Source organism: Cheilinus undulatus, linkage group 15, assembly GCF_018320785.1.
Source record: "Cheilinus undulatus linkage group 15, ASM1832078v1, whole genome shotgun sequence".
NCBI classification, from domain to species: Eukaryota; Metazoa; Chordata; class Actinopteri; order Labriformes; family Labridae; genus Cheilinus; species Cheilinus undulatus.
The window spans coordinates 45,440,652-45,463,088 of record NC_054879.1 but is presented as its reverse complement, the minus strand read 5'-3'; the positions used below and the strand labels follow the sequence as shown (position 1 = coordinate 45,463,088).

Genomic DNA, 22,437 nt, shown 5'->3' with positions numbered 1-22,437 from the left:
CCCTTTAAAGGAGAGGGAAGATTTTAGTTTTTATTAATGCACTAAAAAATAATAAACTATCTTGTGGTTTAAAAACCAAAACACTTCACCCTCATCGCATACAGGATGTTCTAAGACCAAAAAACAACCTGCTCTGGAGACAAACAAGTGCTGCTGTGTGCAAAATGCGTCATCCAGAACCAAATTTATTACATCCAATTTATAAACAAGCCGAGCCTTTCGCAAGATATGGCTCATACGTGATTATTTCTTATTTGAACATTTGCAAAAGGAACATTGGTGCTTTAGATAAAGTGGGCTGAGCACCTCCAAATGTGCTTTTGATTAGCGGCTGACTGGTACATGCAGCAGCAGTTGTTTTTCTAAATTAACAACAAATCAGGCTTAGCAGATAGCTGCTTATTATTTATTTAACAGAGAATTTATCAGTCACTTTCTCACCTAGGTCAGCGATGCAGCACTGCCCGTTCTTTTTAACCAGTATATTTTTGCTCTTGAGGTCACGGTGGGCGATGGCCGGTTTGCCCTGAGTGCCAAAGATCTCAACGTGGAGATGTGCCAGGCCGCTTGCGATGGAGAGCGCCATCCGGAGGCAGCCAGATGCATCGAGGGTGCTGAGCTGAAGGTAGTCGTACAGGGAGCCCATCTCATGGAAGTGAGTGATCAGCCACAGCTGAGTGCTGGAGTTTCTAGAGGTCATGTCTGATGCTATGAAGCCTGAATCAAGAAGAATATGCAAAATGTTGATCAACACATGTTCGGGTGCTGCAGTGTGCTGGTAAGGAAAAAACAGAAATACAATAAAGATCTGCACAAGTGTTTTTCTTCTTTTAGAGACAGGTAAACATGATCTATTTAATACGGTGAAATAAAAAAGCATTTAACACTGTAAGTTCTGGCAGGAATTGCACCCTTAAATCAATGTGGAATATGTGCACTAGATCAGTGGTTCTCAACCTTTTCAGCCCACGACCCCAAAATAAAGGAGCCAGAGACCAGGGACCCCCACTGTACCTGAAGGGTGGTTGAACAGCCATGAACATTCAAGAATAGTCATGTGCAGACAAGGCTGTCCATAAGGGGGGATAAAGGGGGAGGTTACTGGGACCCACTACACTAGGCAGACTTTTAACATCCCTCATTTCACTTTTTAGAACTTTGTTTGTGGAAACTATAAACTATACGACCATGGGATACCTGTAAAATCCTGTAAAATCCTGTTCCTCCTGTCCTAGCTACTCTGGCTGCCTTTGTTTTTTGTACTCTGATTTTAATGCTATATTGATCTCTTTAACGCTCTGAATGGCCATGCTCCAAATCTCAAAAAAGATCCATTGATTCCTCGTGCCCTCACTTGTTGACCTGGTGACCAAATGTGATATGGCCTTAGCAGAGGAAGCACTTCAAAATAAGAGCATTTAAACCCTCTCCTCAGATTTAGCGTTCTAAAATTTTGTTCCTGAAATTTTAACCGAACTTACAATGCTTTATCAGCCACTTTTATTTATTTTTGTAATTTAAATTTTCACTGAGAACAAACCTGAAACACTTTATATTACAACATGGTTTCAACATTTCCTTTTTCCCTGATTTTTTATTTTTAAATGAGAAGGAAAAACAAAGGAGTAATAACACAAATACAAAACAAGAATTTAAAAATAAAAAAATAATAAAATGCATCCAACTTTTTAACTTTTGTTTACATTTTTCCTCATTTATAACTAAAGGCTTTATAAATGATACAGTGATTAAAGATAATAAATCTTAAAAACTAAATAAAAATGAATGGATAAAATGTTAACACTTTTGTTTATTTTTTTTTAACATTTTATGAAATTTAATTTATTAATTTATTTTTTGGACCCTGCTGTTGTTTTTATTTGTGATTATTATTTTCATAAAGCTCACAGCAACCAAGTAAGGAAAGATAACAACATAAATAACAAAGATTAAATTTAACTCTGTCTGATCTCTGAATATCTCCATCCCATTGGGATCTAACCCACTTTAAAAATAAAATGACCAAATTATAAAGCTTAAAATCCATTTCTTAGTCAACATTACATCCCAACTGCCTATCCTGTTTGACTTGGAAATATCCCACAAAAAAGAAATAAATTACTTCTGTCATAATCAACTCTGCTGGGTTAAATCAACTCATTTTCATTCTTAATTTGTAAGTTAATTTAAAATGTTTTAGTCAGATTTGTCACCTACCCAATATGTTTTCGTGTCTCAGTAGCACTGTGTTGTAGATCTCCGTCTCTCTGAACCAGGACTTCTCGTCTCTAGAGGAGAAGATTTTGACGGCGACGCTCTCTCCCTGCCACTGACCCCTCCACACTTCACCGTACCGACCCTTACCTGGCAGGTAAAATAAGAGACAGATTACCAAGCAGCACACAGAAGAATAGATGAACAGAATATTCAGTCATGATGCAGATGAAAAAAGTGCTGTGAGCTCGTGTCAGTCTGATGCTCTTCAGCGTGGGGATCCATGTTTTAAGTTAGCCGCAGACATCTTTTAATCATAACATTAATGTGACAGGATAAACACGTTATAAAACTCAGAAGAAAAAACTGATTTCAAGAATGTTAAGAAGAACTTTATATTTTATACACAGATACCTTTGTTTCTTTACTTGATAGTGGAAATCTGTAGATGTCACTAGTATTAAAATGGCTGAAATAAAACATTATCACTCTCTTCTTGGCCTTTAACTTGACATTTCTCTGTCAGGAGCCAGATCTAACATTATGCTAAAGTTCACCTGGCTGCATCCAAACAGAAGGCCATGTTAGTCAGTGGCTGTTGAAGACTATGAAGCTGCAGAATCAGACATCTTTGTTGAAAGTTAAAGAAAATTAATACACAGATAAAGGGCAAAATAGGGCAAAACACATTTTTCTGGGCCATAAATACCCCAATTTGATGATGTCTAGCCAATTTAATTTCTCTATTCTATCAAAAACAGTATATAGATATTTATTATAACATTTATTTGGTGTTGAGCTGGTGTGCTGAGCTGATTCTTAACAGTTAAACTATTAAAAAGCAGAATTATACTTTTTGTCAGGGAAGACCTCTTGGGGTGGGTTGGAAGCATTTTAAGTGGGCAACCTGTTAGCCCAAATGTTAGAGAAATGAACTTGTGTTTCACAGCAGAACTGAGTTTATAAAATCACAGACAAAATCAGAGAGGAGTCTGGGGTCCTCCCAGGAGATTCCGAACACCCAACACTGAATTCCCTGAATTATGGAGAATATTTATGCAACATTTTGTGGCTGAGGATGATTAAAATCATATGAGGCTGGCTAGAAACAAAGACCGGATAAAAACATGTCTCACTAAAAGATGTCTCATTTGTAAAAATCAGACTTTTTAATGTGTAATATAAGAGTATCAAAGATATTTCTGTCTGCTCTGTTGTTGTCAAAATTAGATATGCATATTTATTTTTTATTAGAAACATAAATGATTATTATGACATGCAAAATTAGAAACAAAATGTTATAGGGCCAACCTGAAGATAAAAATTAATCTGATGAAATTACTCTTATTTTTTGTGCAAAAACATCAACATTTTCAGAAAAAAAAAACAACAAAACTAAATTTTACAGATTTTAAAGTTGTGTACTCACAAGGAATCAAACTATGTATTTCAGGGTTTAAAAAGTCAGAAACTTACAAGAAAACTTAAAATTTCCAAGTTTAAAAGTCCTACATTTTGACACTAGAAACTAAAAAATGTCAAGTTTTAAAACCTTCAATCTACAACAAAGTAAAGTTTAAAAAAATACATGTTATGGTTCAAGTACACTGACAAATTGTGAAGAACATTTTTTTTTCTTGTAATCAAGAACATTTTAGACTGAAGAAATTTGAGTTTTTTCTTAAAAAGATCAGATCCTTTTTATTATACACTGTCATAATAATGGATAGTTTATACATAGATTTTATATGTAGGATTATGTATGTAGGCCCATTATGTTGGGATTTTTTCAATGAAAACAATTAAAACTGATGTTTATTTTCTCCAAGTGGGTGCTGGGGGGCTTAGCTTTCTTAGATATGAGTAGGGGGTCTGAAGGAAAAAAGGTTGGGAGCCACTGATCTACAAAAACCCTAGCCGAAGTAGCTAATCCTAGAATAATGCTTCTGTACCTGTTTCTACCCGATGAGTGAACAGGCAAAAGTCTACTGAAGTCTGGTGATATGGTGTTTGTGCAAATGTCAGATGCTTTATTCAGACAGCTGTGGATCAGTGTGAGAGTCAGCCGTCCCTGAGCTCCTGCACTCACATATTTATGTGTCCTTGGATGGGACACTTCTCTCTAAACTGCTCAAATTGCTGCAACATCGTCGTGTGAATGGAATACCAATGGACACTTTACTTAGCCTGCACCATCAGTGTATGAATGTGGAGGGACCTGTGGTGTGGGTTCAACCCCTCCTACCAGTTACAGATAAAGACCATAAGCTCAATGACCATGAGCAACAAACACGTGCTGATTTAAACAGTTATTTTGCATTCATTCTGGCCCATTGTCCAATTTCAGATTATTCCAAGACCACTGGTCTGTTCAACAATACAAATAATTACTTTTAAAGTCGTGTTGATGATAGTACTGGGCTGGCATGCATGTATCTTACGGTATTTGAAATCAATGTGTTTCTATAGATATGAGCCAGAAAGAGAAAGCCAGTGTAAGCTAGAAAGGCTGTATACAGCATACAAACGTAAATGTAAAATATTGTATACATGGCACGTCACATATACTCTATAAAATTGCTGCACGACTGCACAGAGCTTCGAAGGGAGACGAGCCATTTTTCTGTTGGGACTTCACAGCATTTCCTGCTAATTTCCACTGCGTCAGCACAGTGGGAGTGCCTTAATTGAAATGAATGAGGGGGCAGCAGTTTCTGAGGGGGTGCTTTTGTCAGTTTGAAAACAGACTCTAACAGGACACTTACCCACGCACTCGTTGAGTGTGATTTGTCGTGCAACAGTTCTCTGAACGAGGAAAGGGAGTCCAGAGCCGCTCCCTGAAGTGCAGGAATGATCCAGCAGGTCCTGGAAAAGAGGAAAACAGAAACAGTGAGTGAAGGGCTTGTATATTTACATGTGTGTGTGGGTGGGCGTGTGGTTCCAAGAGAGCTGTCTGAATGAAAACCTTCCCAGAGGAATCCTGTGGCTTCAGCCTTAAAATGATGAAATAAGGAGCATCTGGGACTCAGATGGAGATTAATACAAGCAGGCCTTTGATGTGGCACCCACACGAGAAAGAAGGGGGCATACTGTGAGTGTGTCAGGATATTGTGCGTGGGTGTGCGTGTCTGTGCTGGAGGTGCAGGGTGCCCCCTGCTGAGTAAACAACAGAAGTGCCACCCCCCTCCCTTGTGACTGGTGTGGGCGCTGGAGATTTTATCTAATCCAAAGGCTAGACTCCAAAACAGGCGCAATGCTGCTAAGCCTTTTATTTTTACCTCAGCTCTGAGACGTGCAGCTTCTCAGCGCTGACACAAGGTGGCAGTGCTCAGCAACAGAGTCGGGAGCAGCTGAGCAAAACAAACCTCTAAACTAGGAGGGGAGGCTGAGGATTGAAAACAACAGAGAAGAGTGATGTCTAAGATAAACAGATGCATAATGCAGGAGGTGCCTGATAGACGATCTGGAATCACAACACAGAAATGCAAGACCATAAACTGGATGATGAGTTTCTCTGCAGAGAGTTTAAATCCCCCTCTTTGATACAGGAGGATTGTTTTTAGGAGGGCATATTTGGGCCAAGCTGTTAGGCAGCAAAATCAGAACGCTGCAATATCATAATAATCAGTGACGACGTCTGGGCAGCGGGCTGCCGAGGGACAAGCACGTGCATTTCAGTCTGATTTGCTTTTCACAGCCACACCGCTGTTCCTAATAACCCATCTCATGATCCTGCCAAGAACTTTTTAATTACGCTGAAAGAAAAACATTCTGAGGCTCCATATTTGAGATTTTTACTGCCAAGTGCATCGAAAGACTTTGGAAATAGCTTGGAGGGAAGCCAAAATCAACAACCTTTAAGACATACACCCACGGATATGTTCAACTGATTAGGTCTTAAAAAAAAAAGATATTCATTCACATGCTTTCAAATGATAAACTATGATAAATAATGGGTGTCCAGAGTGTAGACATGTTACAAAAAGTCAGCTAAAAAAAGCTTCAAAATGAAAAAAAATCAGTAAGTCTTTGTAAAGACAAACTGTAAAGTTATGAAACAGACAGTAACAGTCGTGCACTTTATTATGGCACAAACCAGCCAGTGAGGAGTTTCTGCTGAACTTGATTACAGTGTGTGAGCCAGTGAATGTGCTGGGTTGTCTTTCAGACTGAACGCTGCAGACCACAAGACTCCACCTAAACTCTGGATCAGTTTAGTGGCTCTCCAAACAGAAACCACTCTGCAGAAAGCTTAACGTCCACACTCGAGTGGAGCGAAAATAAATAGCCAAAGACATTCCTGTGCCGACTGGAAAAATGACTGAGAAGACGCAAAACAAGTTTTTAGAGTTGAGTTCCAGCATTAGCACCACACACTAAACACACACAGACACACACTCTTCATGGATATTTAGCCATGGTGTCTTCAGTGTTTTCAGACTAGAGTTATGAAAAACTATCAAGATTATCATCTTGAAAGACCACAAGGTTCAGAAGTGAGTCTGCTTTGCTTAATTTGATGTTTGAAGACAGGCCATGACCTTTGCAGTGACAAAACGCTATAAGATATTAAACATAACTCGAGTGATTATTGTGTATTTATTCAGTTTAAAACCCAAGAAGCCAATTCATTCGAATGTATTTAGGCCCAATAGAACACTTTCTTTCTTTTTGTCTTGATTTTTATCTCATTTCATTTTATTTTTCACAAGGGAAGTTTTCTTGACCTGCATAATGATCTCCCTTTGAACTGCTACAAGTCAGCTCCAGTGAGTCTAAACTCTTGATGACAGAGTTATCACATGAAAGCCTTGATCCTAAATCTAGATTAAGATGAGTCAAACAAGGGTTATCATGCCCTTGTGTCTCCATTATATATTTTGTTGTGGGAAATAGAGCATGAGTACAAAGGGCCGGAAGTCCCATCTAATCTAAGCAAAACAGTTCTTTAACGGATCACTTGAATCCCTAGAGATGCTGCAACACTTAATTTTAGATCAAATAAACACTTGGAGAGCAGAGGAACTTTCCAGAATCTCATATGTGACCATGGAGATTCCAGCCAACCCAAATAAAGCCAAAATGGACGTGTAATTTACAATTTAGCTATTAACCAACACTAGATGGCTATGGGGATTAGATAATCAATTACTTCTGTTGATTTAAATTGGTTTATTGGATTTGCATAAACTCTTATAACTTAAAAGCTCAAATGTGTCTCATTTTAGGAACTTAAAAAATATCACTGTGAACATAAATCATGTGGGAAAGCATAATACCTAGAGCCAGTATGTATTGAGTGGGTCTACACCTACTGAAAAATGATATAAATGTACTGTTAGTTATTTTAAAAAGCCTTATTTTACTTAGTCTGATTCCATTAATAAGATATTACATAATACAGCTGTGCTTGCAGTGCATTTTTCAGATATATAAAGCAAAATCAACTCTTAAACTGTGAACCATTACTGCATAAAGTGTTTGAAAATACAACTACTTCATTTTTCAGGCGAACCTTATAGATCCTTTACACATAAAAAAAAATCACATGGCCCACTCAACAGCCACAGAGTCACTCTGATGACCACTCAACTGTCACAGAGTCACTCTGATGACCACTCAACAGTCACAGAGTCACTCTGATGACCACTCAACTGTCACAGAGTTACTCTGAAGACCACTCAACAGTCACAGAGTTATTCTGATGATCACTCAACACTCACAGCGTCACTCTGGTGACCACTCAACAGTCACAGAGTCACTCTGATGACCATTCAACTGTCACAGAGTCACTCTGATGTCCACTCAACAGTCACAGAGTCACTCTGATGACCACTCAACTGTCACAGTCACTCTGATGACCACTCAACAGTCACAGTCACTCTGATGACCATTCAACTGTCACAGAGTTACTATGATGTCCACTCAACAGTCACAGAGCTACTCTGATGATCTCTCAACAGTCACAGAGCTACTCTGATGATCTCTCAACAGTCACAGAGCTACTCTGATGATCTCTCAACAGTCACAGAGTTACTTTGAGGACCATTCAACAGTCACTTCCGTTACTTTGTCCTTTTTTTGCACAGCTACACATTTTTTACCTAGTCCATTTCAAATATCTGTGTTTACATTTTTATTGATACATTTAGATTTTATTTCATTGCACTACAACCACTCTGTTTACTCAGTATTAGACCATTTCACATTACCCTATTAGTGTTTATTTATTTCCTGGTCAAATCTTCTCTCTACATTACAACCATTCTTGGCTTCCAGTTTTTACTGTGATTGTAGAGCTTGGTTCGTATATTAAGCTGCCAATACTGTCAATATTTGTACCAACTGAGGGGATTTGCAGCATCCATCATGCAGCGTACTTTGGCCATAGGCTACCCTGTGTGTGTCTTACTTCACTGGTCTGTTCACTGACTAGCTTAAATCTTCTCGCTAACTAATGGGATTCACAAAACACTAAATCTTCATATGTAATTTAAAATAGCACAAAGAGAGCAGAGCTGAAACTCAGAAATGTCATTGTGTATGGAGAACTCATTTTGAATTTAATAACAGCAACAGTTTCAAAAAGCTGGGACATGGCATTCAAAGAATCATGGTGACCAATTTCTGTACGTATGAAAGTGAAATTTTGTCACTCATACTTAAATTAGGATTGCAGTTCCTTAAAGTTTGGGGGATATAGTTTACATCCCATAATGCTCAGAATAGTTGTAATGGATGCAGGCAGGCTGCTTTAAAAACCTGCCTGTGTTTTGCTGACATTGTTCCAACTTTTTTAAAACATGTTGGCATCAAAGTTTTCATTCTGCTATTTACAACTGAATATTTGTTTAAACATTTGCAGATCATCACACAGCGGTTTCACAGTTTAAACAACGACCTAACTATTTAGGAACTGAGGTTTTAAGCCACTGAACAGCTTTATTTAAACTTCTTTCACACAGCCAGCATTGTGAGCTTGATAGAGATCATATTGTCTGCCTTCTACATCTCTTTCCTTTTTTTTTCTAATGAGTTTTAGAGGTGTCCTCCCACATGGCGTGCACCACTCACCGCCAGAGTGCTCTCCCCAACGTTGGATGCTATCAGGCCATCAATAGTTCCATATTCTGCGTCTCGTGATGTTAGTCTCTCCATTTGGTTGTGGTGGATGCGTCTGAACACCAGAATAGCGACAGCAGAGAGGATGATGAGGACGATGATGGGCCCGACGATGACTAATGCCAGGGTGGTCACGCTGTAATTTGATAGCTCTTCAGCTGTGAGGGGAGAGAGAGAGAGAGGTACAATGACAGTTTTCTTTAGACTGTTCTGTTAGTGTTGAACAGGATTTAGAACGGCAGAATAAAGCTGGATTTTAATGATTAAATCTGGCTAGAATCTGATGGTTGCGAAGATCGGCGTATCTGTGACAAAGAAAAACAGTAACCTTTTTCTCGCGTAACAAGGGTCCATCAGAGCTTTGCAGCAACCTGCAGACCTCCTCAAGAAACAGGCCAAGTGTGGGCTGAATCCAGGGCAAACATGAGTATAAGCATTCACACATTCGCATACACAAAGAGAACACAGAGCAGGTCTCAAAGGTCCGCCTGGGGAGCTGACCATCATTCACACTTTCCAAACATTCAGAGGAAAAGACGTCTAGCTCGGCCTGCTGCTCAGACAATGATCCCCTTCTTTCAGACCCAACAATGAACTTCTTCTCTCAAATACACATATGACATATATTGTAGGAGCTCAGTAAATTCAAAATAAACACATGCAAAGGGCTGACTCAAGCTAAAAACGTCCCTACTATATACTGTGTGAGATCAAGAGAACAAACAAAGCTGTAAAGGTTTACAGAATACAGAAACCCAGTTGGTCAAAAGTGTCATTTAGGAATTCACTGTTTTATAATATTTCAGCTGTGGTCTACTCGTTAAATCAAAAAACAATAACAAAATAGCCACGGTAGGTTTGGTATATACATTTAGAAATAAAAACATGCATAAAGGGCAACAGCAGCTTTGAGCAAGGAAGCTAGCCTCTTCATTTCCCCAGGTGGCTTCATCCCCTGGGCCTTTGCCAGCCAGCTCTGACAGCCTCCAAAAGGACAGAGGGGAAGTGGTCCATGACTAAATCTTATTCTAAACCTGCCTTTGGTTGCCCACTGCCTCCCATGACTCTGTGTCATAAGTTGTCTGACCACCAGTGCTGGGGGTAACATCTTATAGAGTCATCTGTTAAAGTACCTAGATCATTATTTTTTATTTTTGTAATGAGTAGGGTTGGATATCTTTGGGGTTTTATTTTGATACTAGCACTATACTGATGCTTTTTAAAAATTGCCCGTGACTTAACAATGCCTGAATTGATACTTCTAAGAGAAAAGAGGTGTTTTCAACATCATAAGCTAAAATAAAATGCCAATTAAAGGAAACAAGGGTAATTTCTTCACATCACATATTTCGTATCTTCGTTTGGAGTGATGGGGATTGCATTTGGGTGGCAAGGTACCAGAAGGAGGAAGCACTGAAATCTGTCTTGTAATTCGGTGCAGTAGGTGTTATATGTGTTGGTACCAGTACTATGTTGGTACCGGTTTTTGATCCTCATACCTAGTAATGAAAACTGTCACATGTTAATTCACCAGTTCAAGTAATCTGTCATTCAGTCACTTTTCCATAAAAGTAAGGGAAAAAGAAAATATCTGAAACATATGCACAGTTTCTGTTTCTGGAAACGTAGCTGCATATCACCTAAGAGGCAAGCTCCGGTCCTGAAAAATTAAGCCAATACAGAATTGCAAAAAATACAAAACGGCGGCAACACTGCAAGTCATGTGCACAACACATGTTAAAAAGCCTTTTTTTACTCTAGAAATAAACTGGTTTACAGCCTGGTTAAAGAAACAAACATGCCTCATTAGCTAATGTCTTCATGTGCTCTCACTGTACGGGGGGTGAATTTTTTGTACCACAACCATTTTGATGGTATTTAGGAAAAACCTCTCTGCCCACCGATTGGTGCCTCTCATTTGATTGACAGATAGCTTGACAGGCAGACGCAACCAATCTGTCAACCAGAATGCTAGCTAGCTTAGCTGACAGGAAGTCCAGTGGGCAGGCTCTTGTCTGCTGTTAGCGATTTTAATATGGAAGCCACCATGGATTGACTTCAAAAGCTGTTCGTGTCCCCCTATTGTAATCAAACGGCTGACGTCACACAGGCTTTGTCTAATTCTTTTTACAGTCTCTGAAAGGCCTATTCAATCGGCGGCCCAGGGGCCACATGCTGCCCAGAACCAACCACCAAGTGGCCCAGTTTGTGGTCATGCCAGAGATGCAGAAGGCAACCTGTTTCACAAATTTTCATAAATTCCCACAGTATTTAAGACCATGAATGCAACACACTGTGTAGCCCAGCAACAATCTGTCTACAATGCATGGTGTTGTTTTGAAGTGTGGCTTGCGATGCTGACAGAAGTAGCCCCAGGATAGAGTATAAAACGTCCTTCTCAACTGTAGCTACAACTGTGCAAATTTAGTTTTCATGCACTTTAAGATATGCTTAAGTAAGATGTGACCAAAATTCTTATTTACAGAATTTCATTTTATTTTTTCATTCTATTTATTTTAGTTTTATTCAAGTGAAAAAAAAACCTACTTCCTCAGGTTATGTTCAAATACAGCTCTGTTGTTGTGTTTTTATGCAGTTGTTGATGTGCTTTTGTCATGTTGCCAAATTTAAATGGGAGACTATGAATAAAAAAGTGCTTATTTTAATCAAATTGATCTGTATTTGTTCAAAATTTGACATTACCAGCTGCTTACTGGGTGCTGAACATGTCTGGCCCAGCTACATTTCTTGATTTTAAAATTTGGCCCAGTTGAATGTGTAATTGAATATACCTGGTCTATGATATTCTCTAAAGGTAGACCCACAGTTGAAGCATGATGACAGAGAGGACTTCATGTTCTTTGTGGAAATATCCCTATTATGTTTAATTTTTGGAATAAATAAACAAGAACAATAACATGATGATCTAAGCTAAGTGTAAGAGCCCATGTTATGGATAGCTTATGATCTTAAGCATCCTACATAACAATATGACTGATATTTCAATATAAAATGATGCAACAAGCTCTTTCAGGATTTTTGTTTATGGGCTGCGGGTCTGTCACCACAGACAAAGCTCAACTTCCATATTCTAGTTAGCAGGAATGTAAACTCATGGTAAAAACAGCCGCTAATGTTGTGGATTTACAACAGAAACTGTCCATTCCACTGGGAGATCCCCAAACAGACTGTGCCTTTTATATCAGTGTAACCTGTAATCTGGATTTTGCCTAAGTGAAGTATAGAGCACTCACGCTGGTCAAACAAACTAAACTTAGGGCCCAAGTGTGTTTAAGCAGGGTACAGATTGCCTAGTGTGAGTGCGCCCAAATGCAGCTGCAGTTCCCAATCAGTGCTTGTGGTGCATTCTGGGTAGTATAATACTGTACCTTTGACAGGTAGCTGCACGGTGCTGTTCATGTTACATAGATGCCCATAGCAGCACTCCACAATCTGGTCTCTGGAAGGCGGGGTCTTGCAGGTCAACGTGCTTTGCTCATAGACCTTAAAGCAGCCTTTCTGGTACACCAGAGAGCCACCGCTAACCGTCAGGGAGGAGAAACACTGGTGGCCCATGCAGCGCTTCCCTGTTACACAAGAGCTGCCCTCACATACACACTCATGCTCCTCTTTGATCAGGGGTTTCCCCTCCGCCTCTGTGAAAGATTTAAGACGACATAGCCACGTTTAGTATTTTGTCTGTTTTTTAAACTTGAATCGGTGTTTTGTCGTAAAATAAAACTATGAGTGACATCAGGTCTACGGTGGGCAGCAGCCTGGAGAAATGTGCACAATGTGTACAAAGTCACCTTTCCCCAGAGCCTGCACAGTGACGTTCATGTTACACAGATGGCCCTGGCAGCACTTGACGACGTGGGTCGACGAGGGTGGTGTGGCACAGGTGGCTCTGCCTTCATCGTTGTCCCTCAGGCAGCCCTTCTGTTGGACGGCCGCCCCATCAATCATCTTCAGAGCAGAGAAACAGTGCTGGCCTGTGCAGCGCCGGTCACGCTCGCACACTCCGCCCTCACACGCACACTCCTGTTCCCTGAGGACCGGTCTGCCAGCAGACGGTTCTGTATCTGATGGGAGGAAACAGAGATATGAGGGAAACCATTATAGTTAAACCACTAATATCCCATTAAATTAAATGGCTTTCACCTAGGTCAGGAAAGTGGAAGATGTAGTCTCTATTGGCCAGCTAAAAAGGCCAATCAAGTAACTGATAAGTAATCGTGGTCAGTTATTTAATTCTGTTTACAGCTTTTCTATGTTTTGTAGCAGCCTACACATTGTGAGATACCAATAACACAAAAATAATAAAGTCTGTGATCAAAATCTGGTGGCATGAAATACTAAGGAGAGAATCACTCCTGCAGTACTGGTAAAATGACAGATGGTTGTTTTTATTCAGACTGATAACCTCCAGCTAATGGGAAGGTTCAATGAGAATGATAAAGCAGTCAAACAGAAGTTTTAGTGCGTGCCATGTTCATGCAAGCAGCATCCTCCAAGAGTATCTGGCTGCAGACCTCTATGGTGGGGCATTCAGCAGCAGACCTCTACACTGGGGCAAAGATGTATATTACCGAAATTGCAAGACTTGGCAGATTTTCGATCTTTTTTGTTCATAAAACTGTGCTGTTGTGTAAAATAGCCATGGCTGTATCTGAAACCACACACTCATTCCCTACTCCCTATTGACTGAGAAACATATAGTGGACTAAACTGCAGAACACAAAAATGATTCTGGACACTACTCTGGCTGCGGGAAATGACATAATCGGCATCTCACAATTACAACATTTATTATAAATGGCTTGTATATTTGATATTTATTCAAACCCCCCCCCAGTTATTTTTTGTTGCCTTTTCTATTTTCTGTTATCCAGTCTAATTGTTTCTAGTGTCTGTATTTCCTTATCGAGACGGTTTATTTTTCAATAATTGCAATGAAGTAAAAAAAAAAAAAAAAAACGGCTCGTAGATTTCCATGACAACGGCTGAGGATCAAAATTAACGGTAGACATTCACTGAACACTGATACTGAACATTAAGTATTTTCACAAAAACATAAAAATACTAAGACAACTTTTTTGTGTGTATTACTTATTTTTGCATAAAGATGACAGTATTATGTTTTGTAATCCTCACAGGGGGAAAAAAGTTACTCCGTTTTGAATCCTTAACATTTTCTTACAGATTAAATACTTTGGTTAAAACAAACAAACAAAAAAAGGCTTTGAAAAAGGTTTTTTGTGTCTTTCTGTGCTCCCTTGGTTTGTCCATCATTTTCGAGAGCAGCAACCGTCATCGCCCCAGTGTAGAGGTCTGCTGCTCAACGCCCCACCATAGAGGTTTGCAGCCAGATGCCTCTCGCATCTTCAGTGCCAAGTGCAGCCAGCGTAGAAGCACTAAAGTCCACTTGAGGCCGGCTGCAAAATCCCCATTCACATTTACCTGCACAACTATGAAATTAAACATGTTCACATTTCAAAAAATGGATTTAGTTCTCTATATCGAGGATTGGGGATAATTTCTTAATAGCTCAAATGTTTTGATGATATCAAGATAGAAATTAGGGATGCACAATTTTATCGGTCTGTCGTCAGTATTGGCAGATATTTCCTTAAAGGTGGATATCAGTGTCGGCAGGTATCAAAATTTCTGCCAGTATTAACATCCGATATTTTGCCTGTGTATTTTGGCATATATTGACTGTAAATGTTGTCCATATATATACATAAATTAGTGGAATTTTAGGCTGAACCAGCAGATCTATGTCAGTTGAGTTTTTTTTCTTTATTCATCCTCATTCTTTAAACTTTAAAGTGTTTTTTTAAGGACTTAAGTTTATTTCCATGGTCATCCTCATACCTTAAAGTGTGTCCAAAAAGCATATTTAAATATCAGCATCAATATCAGGCCAAAATGAATCTGTAAATATCGGCATATCAGATATCGGAAAAGGTCCAATGTCATGCATGAAAAATGGGATTGACCCTTATTGTTTAAAAAGCTTGTCCAACATCAACCCTGTTGTTTAAGAATACGTGTGCTGCAGCAATGTCCACTACATTTAAAAAGTTATGGGGCTTTAAAGACAAAAAACTTAACACAAATTAAAATGCAAAGATTTTCAACTGTGAAGATGTTTTTGCACTAACTCGTTCTCCCATCTCTTGGGGACATAAAGTGAAAGAAGTTATTCTATGACAAAAACTCAAAAATATACACATATTTTCAAAAAGATGTTGTGGTTCTTCTATACATTAGCTTTATTTTAGCTATTATTCAACAGAGGGATCCATCACAGACACTCTGTGTCTTTTTCTCTCCATTATGAGCTACTCAAGTTGTCTCCGGTGTAAAATCATGAGCAGTTTGAGAGAGTATAACGTGACAATGCAACAGCCTTTCACAATGCATTGTGGGAAACAAAATGGGGGATAGCATTAGCTGCTAACAGCAGAACTGGTTGAAAATAGATTTTAAAAATGGATAAAAAGACACTCAATATCTGAGTTACTTGTATGGATTTAATCTTTAAAGATCTCAGATAGTCACCCAAGTTTCAGGCTTGCTAGAAGAGCTTCTGTAAGTGCTACGAAGGCATGGATATGGGGATACCGCCATCAGATGCACAACCAGGGGTTTCCAGAGGAAAAATATTAAATGGCTACGACTTAAGGTTTAAAGTTATTTAACTTTAAATAACCCGTGTCTCTTCATATCATATACAACAATGTACAAAAAGATTTTAAAAGGTAAAGGTACCTGCATTAGTATGAATAACTTAGATTTAGGGAGGGCCCATTTCCTTCAGACAGCATTATTAATATAGTAACCTCTACCATTGGGCTTCAAAACTTAAAACCAAAGGGAGGTGTCACTGAGACTACGTCTATGTTTCAATGATGAAAAACACCTCACCTTTCACAGGTGACTGCAAGGAGACGTTCATGTTACACAAGTCCCCTGAGCAGCACTCCACCACAAACTCAGAAGTTGGTGGGCTCCCGCAGTGAGGTGACCCTTCCTCCCCGGCGACCACGCAGCCCTTTATAAGAACGGACGTCCCGTTCTGTATGGAGAGGGAGGTGAAGCACTGCTGGCCCAAACACCGGTCCTTGTTGCTGCATGACGCCCCGTCACACAAACATTCAGAGGTTTTTGCACTGACGTCATCTAGAGGAGAACCACAGAACAGGTCATCTCTAATAAGTTCTAATGTGTTTTGAGACGATGGAGGGTAAATGTGTAATCCTTTTATCAGGACGGGTGTATTTTTATATATAAAGTGTAGAGAGAAGTGTGGCAAACCACCCTACAAAAGCTCCACTTTCCACTGCATTCCTCAGCCACTGCAGTTGTTTAAAATAAAACTGAGAGACAGCAGATGAGAGGCAGACAGACTAGGAGGGGCGGTGAAAGAAAAAAAACTGTGAATTTTTGGTCTATGCCTGTGCAAGACGTAAGGGGGACACAGAGGCTGAATGATGGTGGGCGTATTTACTTGAGTTAAAGAGAAACAGGAGGAAAACAGCGATTAAAGTACATATATGCACAGCTTCTAGGCCTCTGGTGAGAGTGTGACCAAGGCTGATGACTCTGCAACTCTCCTCATTCAGACTAAGCCAAGTTAAACCAGATCCATTCTATTTCTGCTGGCAGGAAGCTGCAGCAGAAGCCTTCCCTCAGGTTTGATGTGACATGATGTGTTTGGTGAAAAGATGTTTACCTTCCAAGCTCGAGCAGGGGATGACCAGGATGATCAGAACCAAAAGAGACATGCCTCTGACTGTCATTGTAGGCCTAGAGGAGAGAAAAGAACACAAAAATTAAGGCTGGTAGGAGTCCAGGATCGCCATCTTGTCCTTAAAACATGTGTATTATTTTTGTGAAATTTTGGGATACTGTGCAGAGAGACATAAGACCACGAGAGCGAGACAGATAATGACAGGATTTGCAGTCGACCTAAGAGTATTAGAGAGAGCAATTTTTCAGAGGGGGGCCTTTCTTATTTTGGGGAAGGAAAAAAGAGTCAACACCAAGTTTAAAATGCTCAAGTAAAGTGGGTCTCATGCCTTCCTGTTGTCCTGGCAACAAGGCATTGAGTGGCAAGCAATGGGGAGACTGGTGCTCTCCTATTGGCTGCCTTAGTGCGTGCATGTGGGTGTGTGTGTTGATGTGTGTGTGCTGGAGGGACAGGCAGCTTGGCAGCGTGAGGGGAGAGGAGCAGACAGACGAAAGAGGAGGAGGAGGAGGAGGAGGAGGAAGAGGCGAAGAGCGCAGCGGGGAGAATGAGTGTGGGTGCCCAAATACTATGGTTTAGAGACCTGGAGACAGTCTGATGCTTCAATATTTAATGCGTCTGTGGGAGTGCCCACATACGCCACGCTGTTGTGTTTGTTTGTTTGCTTTACCCAGTGACACATTTCGGCAGATGACCAGTTAAACTCCAGGGACGTTTTATAAAGATCATATGTAAGTTTTGTTGGAGACATCCTCGCCCACAGTGCGCCCCGTTTACGCCAGACTTCGCGCCGTGGCTGTTATCTTGGAAGCATGTGCGCGTTCGCCTGAGTGCATCTGTGCCACAGACAAATACCCCCTCCTCTCCCTTTACCCCTACCTCCACCCCCCTCCAGGCTTTTGTGCCCATCTCCCAGACATAAATGATTAAGCACGTAATGTTAGCATTAGCCCAACGGCGGCGTCTGTACGGGGCTGCTCGCACACAGACCACATGCTGCTCCTTTAATCAGAGCACAAAACAGAGGCTGCCACACAGAGATAATCAGGAGCTCTTTCTGCTCCCTTTGGACCAGGGGAGAGAGAGGGTGCGTGGGTGGGGAGCATGAGGAGGGCAAGAGGAAGCGAGGGAGGTACGTAGCCAGGGGGCAACCGGGGGACAGTGGGTCAGAGAAGGGCAGAGAGAACAGGGCCAAAGTGTGCTGCAGCATCGAGGTAGGCTAAATGGAGGGAAGTGGGACAAGGAGGTGTCTGGTGTCAGCGCCCAGGGGGGACAGCAGGGAAGAAGGGCACCAAGCCGGCTAGGGAGGGGGGGCTGTGTTGAAGCCAGGGGGGGCTAGAGGGAAACAGGATAAAGAGATAAGCAGAGGAGTAAAAGAACAATAGTCTGGAGAGCACAAAGTAGTGATTCTGTCTGGCTGGTTATCTTCTTATTGACTTAAACATCAGTCATGTAGAGAGCACACACTCACACAACACTGCCAGATCAATAACTCACCTCAATTAACTAAGTAGAGCATGTCATGGGGCTCCGTTTAATGGCTTCAATTAGCGTAGGTAAATGATTTGCTGCTTTTTTGTTTACATTTACTGCTGAAAGACCCTCGATGGGACATTCAAAATAATATCCATTTATCTCTCCCACGCAGACACTTTGTCTTTAATAAGCTATCATGCAGTGAGAAGTTATGAGTTTGCACAACAAAAACACTTAGTCCATGCACTGCAGAAATTCTTTGCAATAAAAGCTTCCATTTCCCCAGCATTGCTAGAAGGTAATTTATCGTAACGTTAGCTAACAGCTTTACAAGTCTAACACACAGCCAGCACCGGTCCTGATACTGGAAACCTCAGAAAGGATTCTTGGAAAGGAGAGAGGCAGGGCGAGAGCATCTGCAGAACCGATTGCGATCTGAGCAGACAACTTCATGGTGCTGTGTGGATGAACGTGTGTGAGAGTACGGGTGTGTGTTGCAGGGCTCTCTCCCTACGTATTGAATTCTCTGGCAGCGCTCTGCAGTGTGCGAGTTCACGGAGCCGACATCCTGCCAAGGGTGTGCTCTCATTTCCCCCCCTTCTATCTGTCTCAACCCCCATCTTTCCTTTTATTCCCTCTTCCTTTCCCCTCTGCTGTAGTGTTGTAATAGAAAACCAGTATAAATACCTCATGGTATTTATAGCTTACTCTCTTATGTTTACTGCTGCTGAGACCAAGAGTCTAATGGGTCTTACTACAGTATGATTCAAGCAACATTTTTATCAAGTTTAAGAAGGTGGCCAAATGTTATTTTAGCTGAGCGACTGTGAGTAAGCTGTTTGTTTTACAAAGCATTGTGATGATTCTTTAACATTTACTCCCTCCTTCAATCTGTGAAAGGTTAGGTGGTTTAAATCAGACGCCATTTCGAGGCGTCTCTGCTCACAGTTTGCAGCTAAGGAAAGTGAATCAAGTATTGTGCTTATGTACAAAGTTGAAGTGCTACTACTTAAGAAAATCTGTGTTTTTGTAACCTCACAACACTGATTCTAATGCTTAAGTTTCTAGCTAGTAGCTAGTTTGCAGATGTCGCTCTTAGACATTGAATATTATGAGCCTGATATTTCTAACCAGCCATTCAATCCAGATTTTTCATTTTTTTTATTAAATTGAAAATTGCATAAAGAAGATAATTCCTTCAATAAAACCTTTTTAGATATACTTTTCAGGATTGTTCAGCCTTAGTTGCTAGTCAATCAAAGAGCTGAACAATTTGAGACAAGCAACCACTCATGTTCACACCTACAGACAATTCACAATCTCCGGGTAACCTAACAGTAAGTCTTGACTACGGGAGTAACCCCACGCATGCACAGGTACAACATGCAAACTTCACATAGAAACCCCCCGTCTGACCAGGATGCAAACCAGAAACTTTCTCCCTGTGAGGCAACAGTGTTAACCACAGCACCACCGTGCAGTCCCACATGAAATACAAGGGGTAGACTGATGTTACAGATAATCTTCCACAATCAATTGATTTAAAGGGACATATTATGCAAAAACCCCTTTTTCAGGTTTTTCCAACAAAAAGATTTCCATTATATCCATTTCCTGAGAGGGGCGTGGTCGGGGCAGAGTTAGACAGCTTGGTGACATTTAAAGCCACAAACAAGGAAAGCTGTGAGCAGGGCTAAAACAGAGGGGGTTTTAGACATGAAAAAATCCAATACTGGAGTGTTTTTTCAGCAACAAACTTCACAGGCACATTTTGTGGACCTCTGAGACCAATATAAACTTGTCTTAAAAGGGTAAAATATGTGACCTTTTAAGGTGTGCTATTTTGTCTTCACTGCATGGTATGTCTTCCACTCTTCCACTTTGTCTTCACCCTCTACAGTCTCACCTGATGTCCTTCTCTCAACACTACCTGGCTGATGTTGCCACACAACTACCAGCCAATCAACACCAAAGCCTGGGTGGCACTGACACAGGGAGTGCATGGCATCACTTCCCATTTCTTGCCACTTGTATTGCTCTTTGCTGTTTCTCATGTTGATAGCATTAGTGCTATATAGCTTATTTTCCTTCATTTTAACAGACATTTTAACTTTTTCAGTACTTTTTGTTTGTCATAACAAATGCATATCTGTTATTGGTCACATGCAGTACTAATAACTAGTACTGATACCAATATCAGTCGTGCAATGCCAAAATAATAAAAAGCATTAAGGAAAGGTAGATAGCTCCACCTTGAAGGAATAATCTGTTTTTTTTTTTTTCAATAGTGTGTTTATTTTGGTTTTCAGTGATAATCTGTTATTTTAAGTAAAGCTGTATGGTGTACTCAGGGACGCAGCTAGGGATTTTGGGCCCCCCAGAAAGAATATTACACAGGCCCCCCCCCTTAACTAGTTAGCCAAGCAACAAATGTGCCATTTTTACAAATATCTTTGCATTTAAATGCATTTTTGAACAATAAATTCTGAATTTATTAGCAATATTTTTTACAGTGGTTAAATTTACTTTCATTTTTTTGCAGCGCTGGACTATACCATTGGTGGGGCTGGACAATTAATTGAAATTTGATCGTGATTTCAATTTTTAATTCTCACGATCATAAAAACATTAAAATCGAAACAAAACGATGAATGTGCCACACGGCGTGGCGTGTATGCAAGTTCCTATGCTGTAAAAGCACCGTGAATGCACGTGTGTTGCGTGCGCAGCTGCAGCAAGCGTGTGATAAATGTGGATTAATAATACGAGGAGTGAGCAATTGAAAACATGACAGAATGGCTGACTTTGGTTGAGAAGAAGGGTAGGACATGGTAGGACAATTTGCATGTTGCAAATTTTGCAAGTTTTACAGGAGTGCATGTAGATTGGGTAATTTAATTTTATTTATTGCTTTTTATTGCTATTATTTAATATATTATCATTATTTCACTTGTTACTTATTAATGTTTTATTGTTCTTTTAAGTTGTGGTTCAATAAATACTCAAGTTTTGAAATCAATGAATAATCATGTTTATTTATCGTGATTTCAATATCAATCAAAATAATCGTGATTAATATTTTTGCCATAATCGTCCAGCCCTGCCATTTGGGCATTTTTGATGGAGGAGCAAAGGCCCCCAAGCATTTTATTTCACTCTATTTGACACAAATTAATTTAGATGCTTTTGATTCAATAATGACACTAATTAATAAAAGAAAAAAAATAAAACATCCTTTTCATTGCAGGCTTCACTGTGCTACACCCATGGGTGTACATATACTTGAGGTACTAAAAGCTAAAGGAGATGCTGGTTAGCATGTTCCTTTAAGAAGAGACTGACCTGGACTCTGGCAAGTCTCTACTGAAAGGGGCCATGCAAGCCAGCATCTCCTGTCGCTTCTACACTCGACTACGTCAAACAGCCTTGATCCAAAACCATTAAATATCCTTCTAAAGAAGCAAAAATATGTAAGGCTAGGGCTGGGCAATTAATCAAAAATTAGATGAAATCACAATTTGGCCCGATGCAATTTTCAAATCACAAAAGGTGGAATATTTCTTTGACCTGAGATTTGTGCAAATACCAGTTTTTAACTTTTTTTTTTTTTGCTGCAGAGATGTTATGCATGACATATCATTCATGTGCATTTTTAGAATAGGCTACAAAAAATCCTACCCTCTTAATTTTTGTGCTTTTTTCTTATTAAACATAAGAATCACAAAAAATCTTCAATGCAATAAGTCATATCCAATACCAGCCAAAATCATCAGATTTAGACACTTTCAAAGACTTGTTAAGCCTTTGTTTAGGAATAAAAGAAAGTTAAGGATTAATTGAATACCAAATCGCAATTGCAATACTGGGAA

General features: G+C 40.0%; 1 protein-coding gene across 1 annotated transcript in view; it reads right to left on the bottom strand.

Moving 5' to 3' along the window:
- The window catches only part of LOC121522674 (activin receptor type-1-like), a 45,135-nt gene that overhangs the window by 5,584 nt on the left and 17,114 nt on the right, over nucleotides 1–22,437 (bottom strand). Inside the window, exons 2-9 of the mRNA XM_041807257.1 lie at nucleotides 17,078–17,151; nucleotides 16,270–16,524; nucleotides 13,146–13,418; nucleotides 12,726–12,992; nucleotides 9,289–9,494; nucleotides 4,980–5,079; nucleotides 2,218–2,364; nucleotides 442–717 (exon numbers count right to left, since the gene is read on the bottom strand). Of these exons, the coding sequence (XP_041663191.1) occupies nucleotides 442–717; nucleotides 2,218–2,364; nucleotides 4,980–5,079; nucleotides 9,289–9,494; nucleotides 12,726–12,992; nucleotides 13,146–13,418; nucleotides 16,270–16,524; nucleotides 17,078–17,144 (1,591 nt within the window). The 5' untranslated portion in view covers nucleotides 17,145–17,151. The remainder of the gene's footprint in view (nucleotides 1–441; nucleotides 718–2,217; nucleotides 2,365–4,979; nucleotides 5,080–9,288; nucleotides 9,495–12,725; nucleotides 12,993–13,145; nucleotides 13,419–16,269; nucleotides 16,525–17,077; nucleotides 17,152–22,437) is intronic.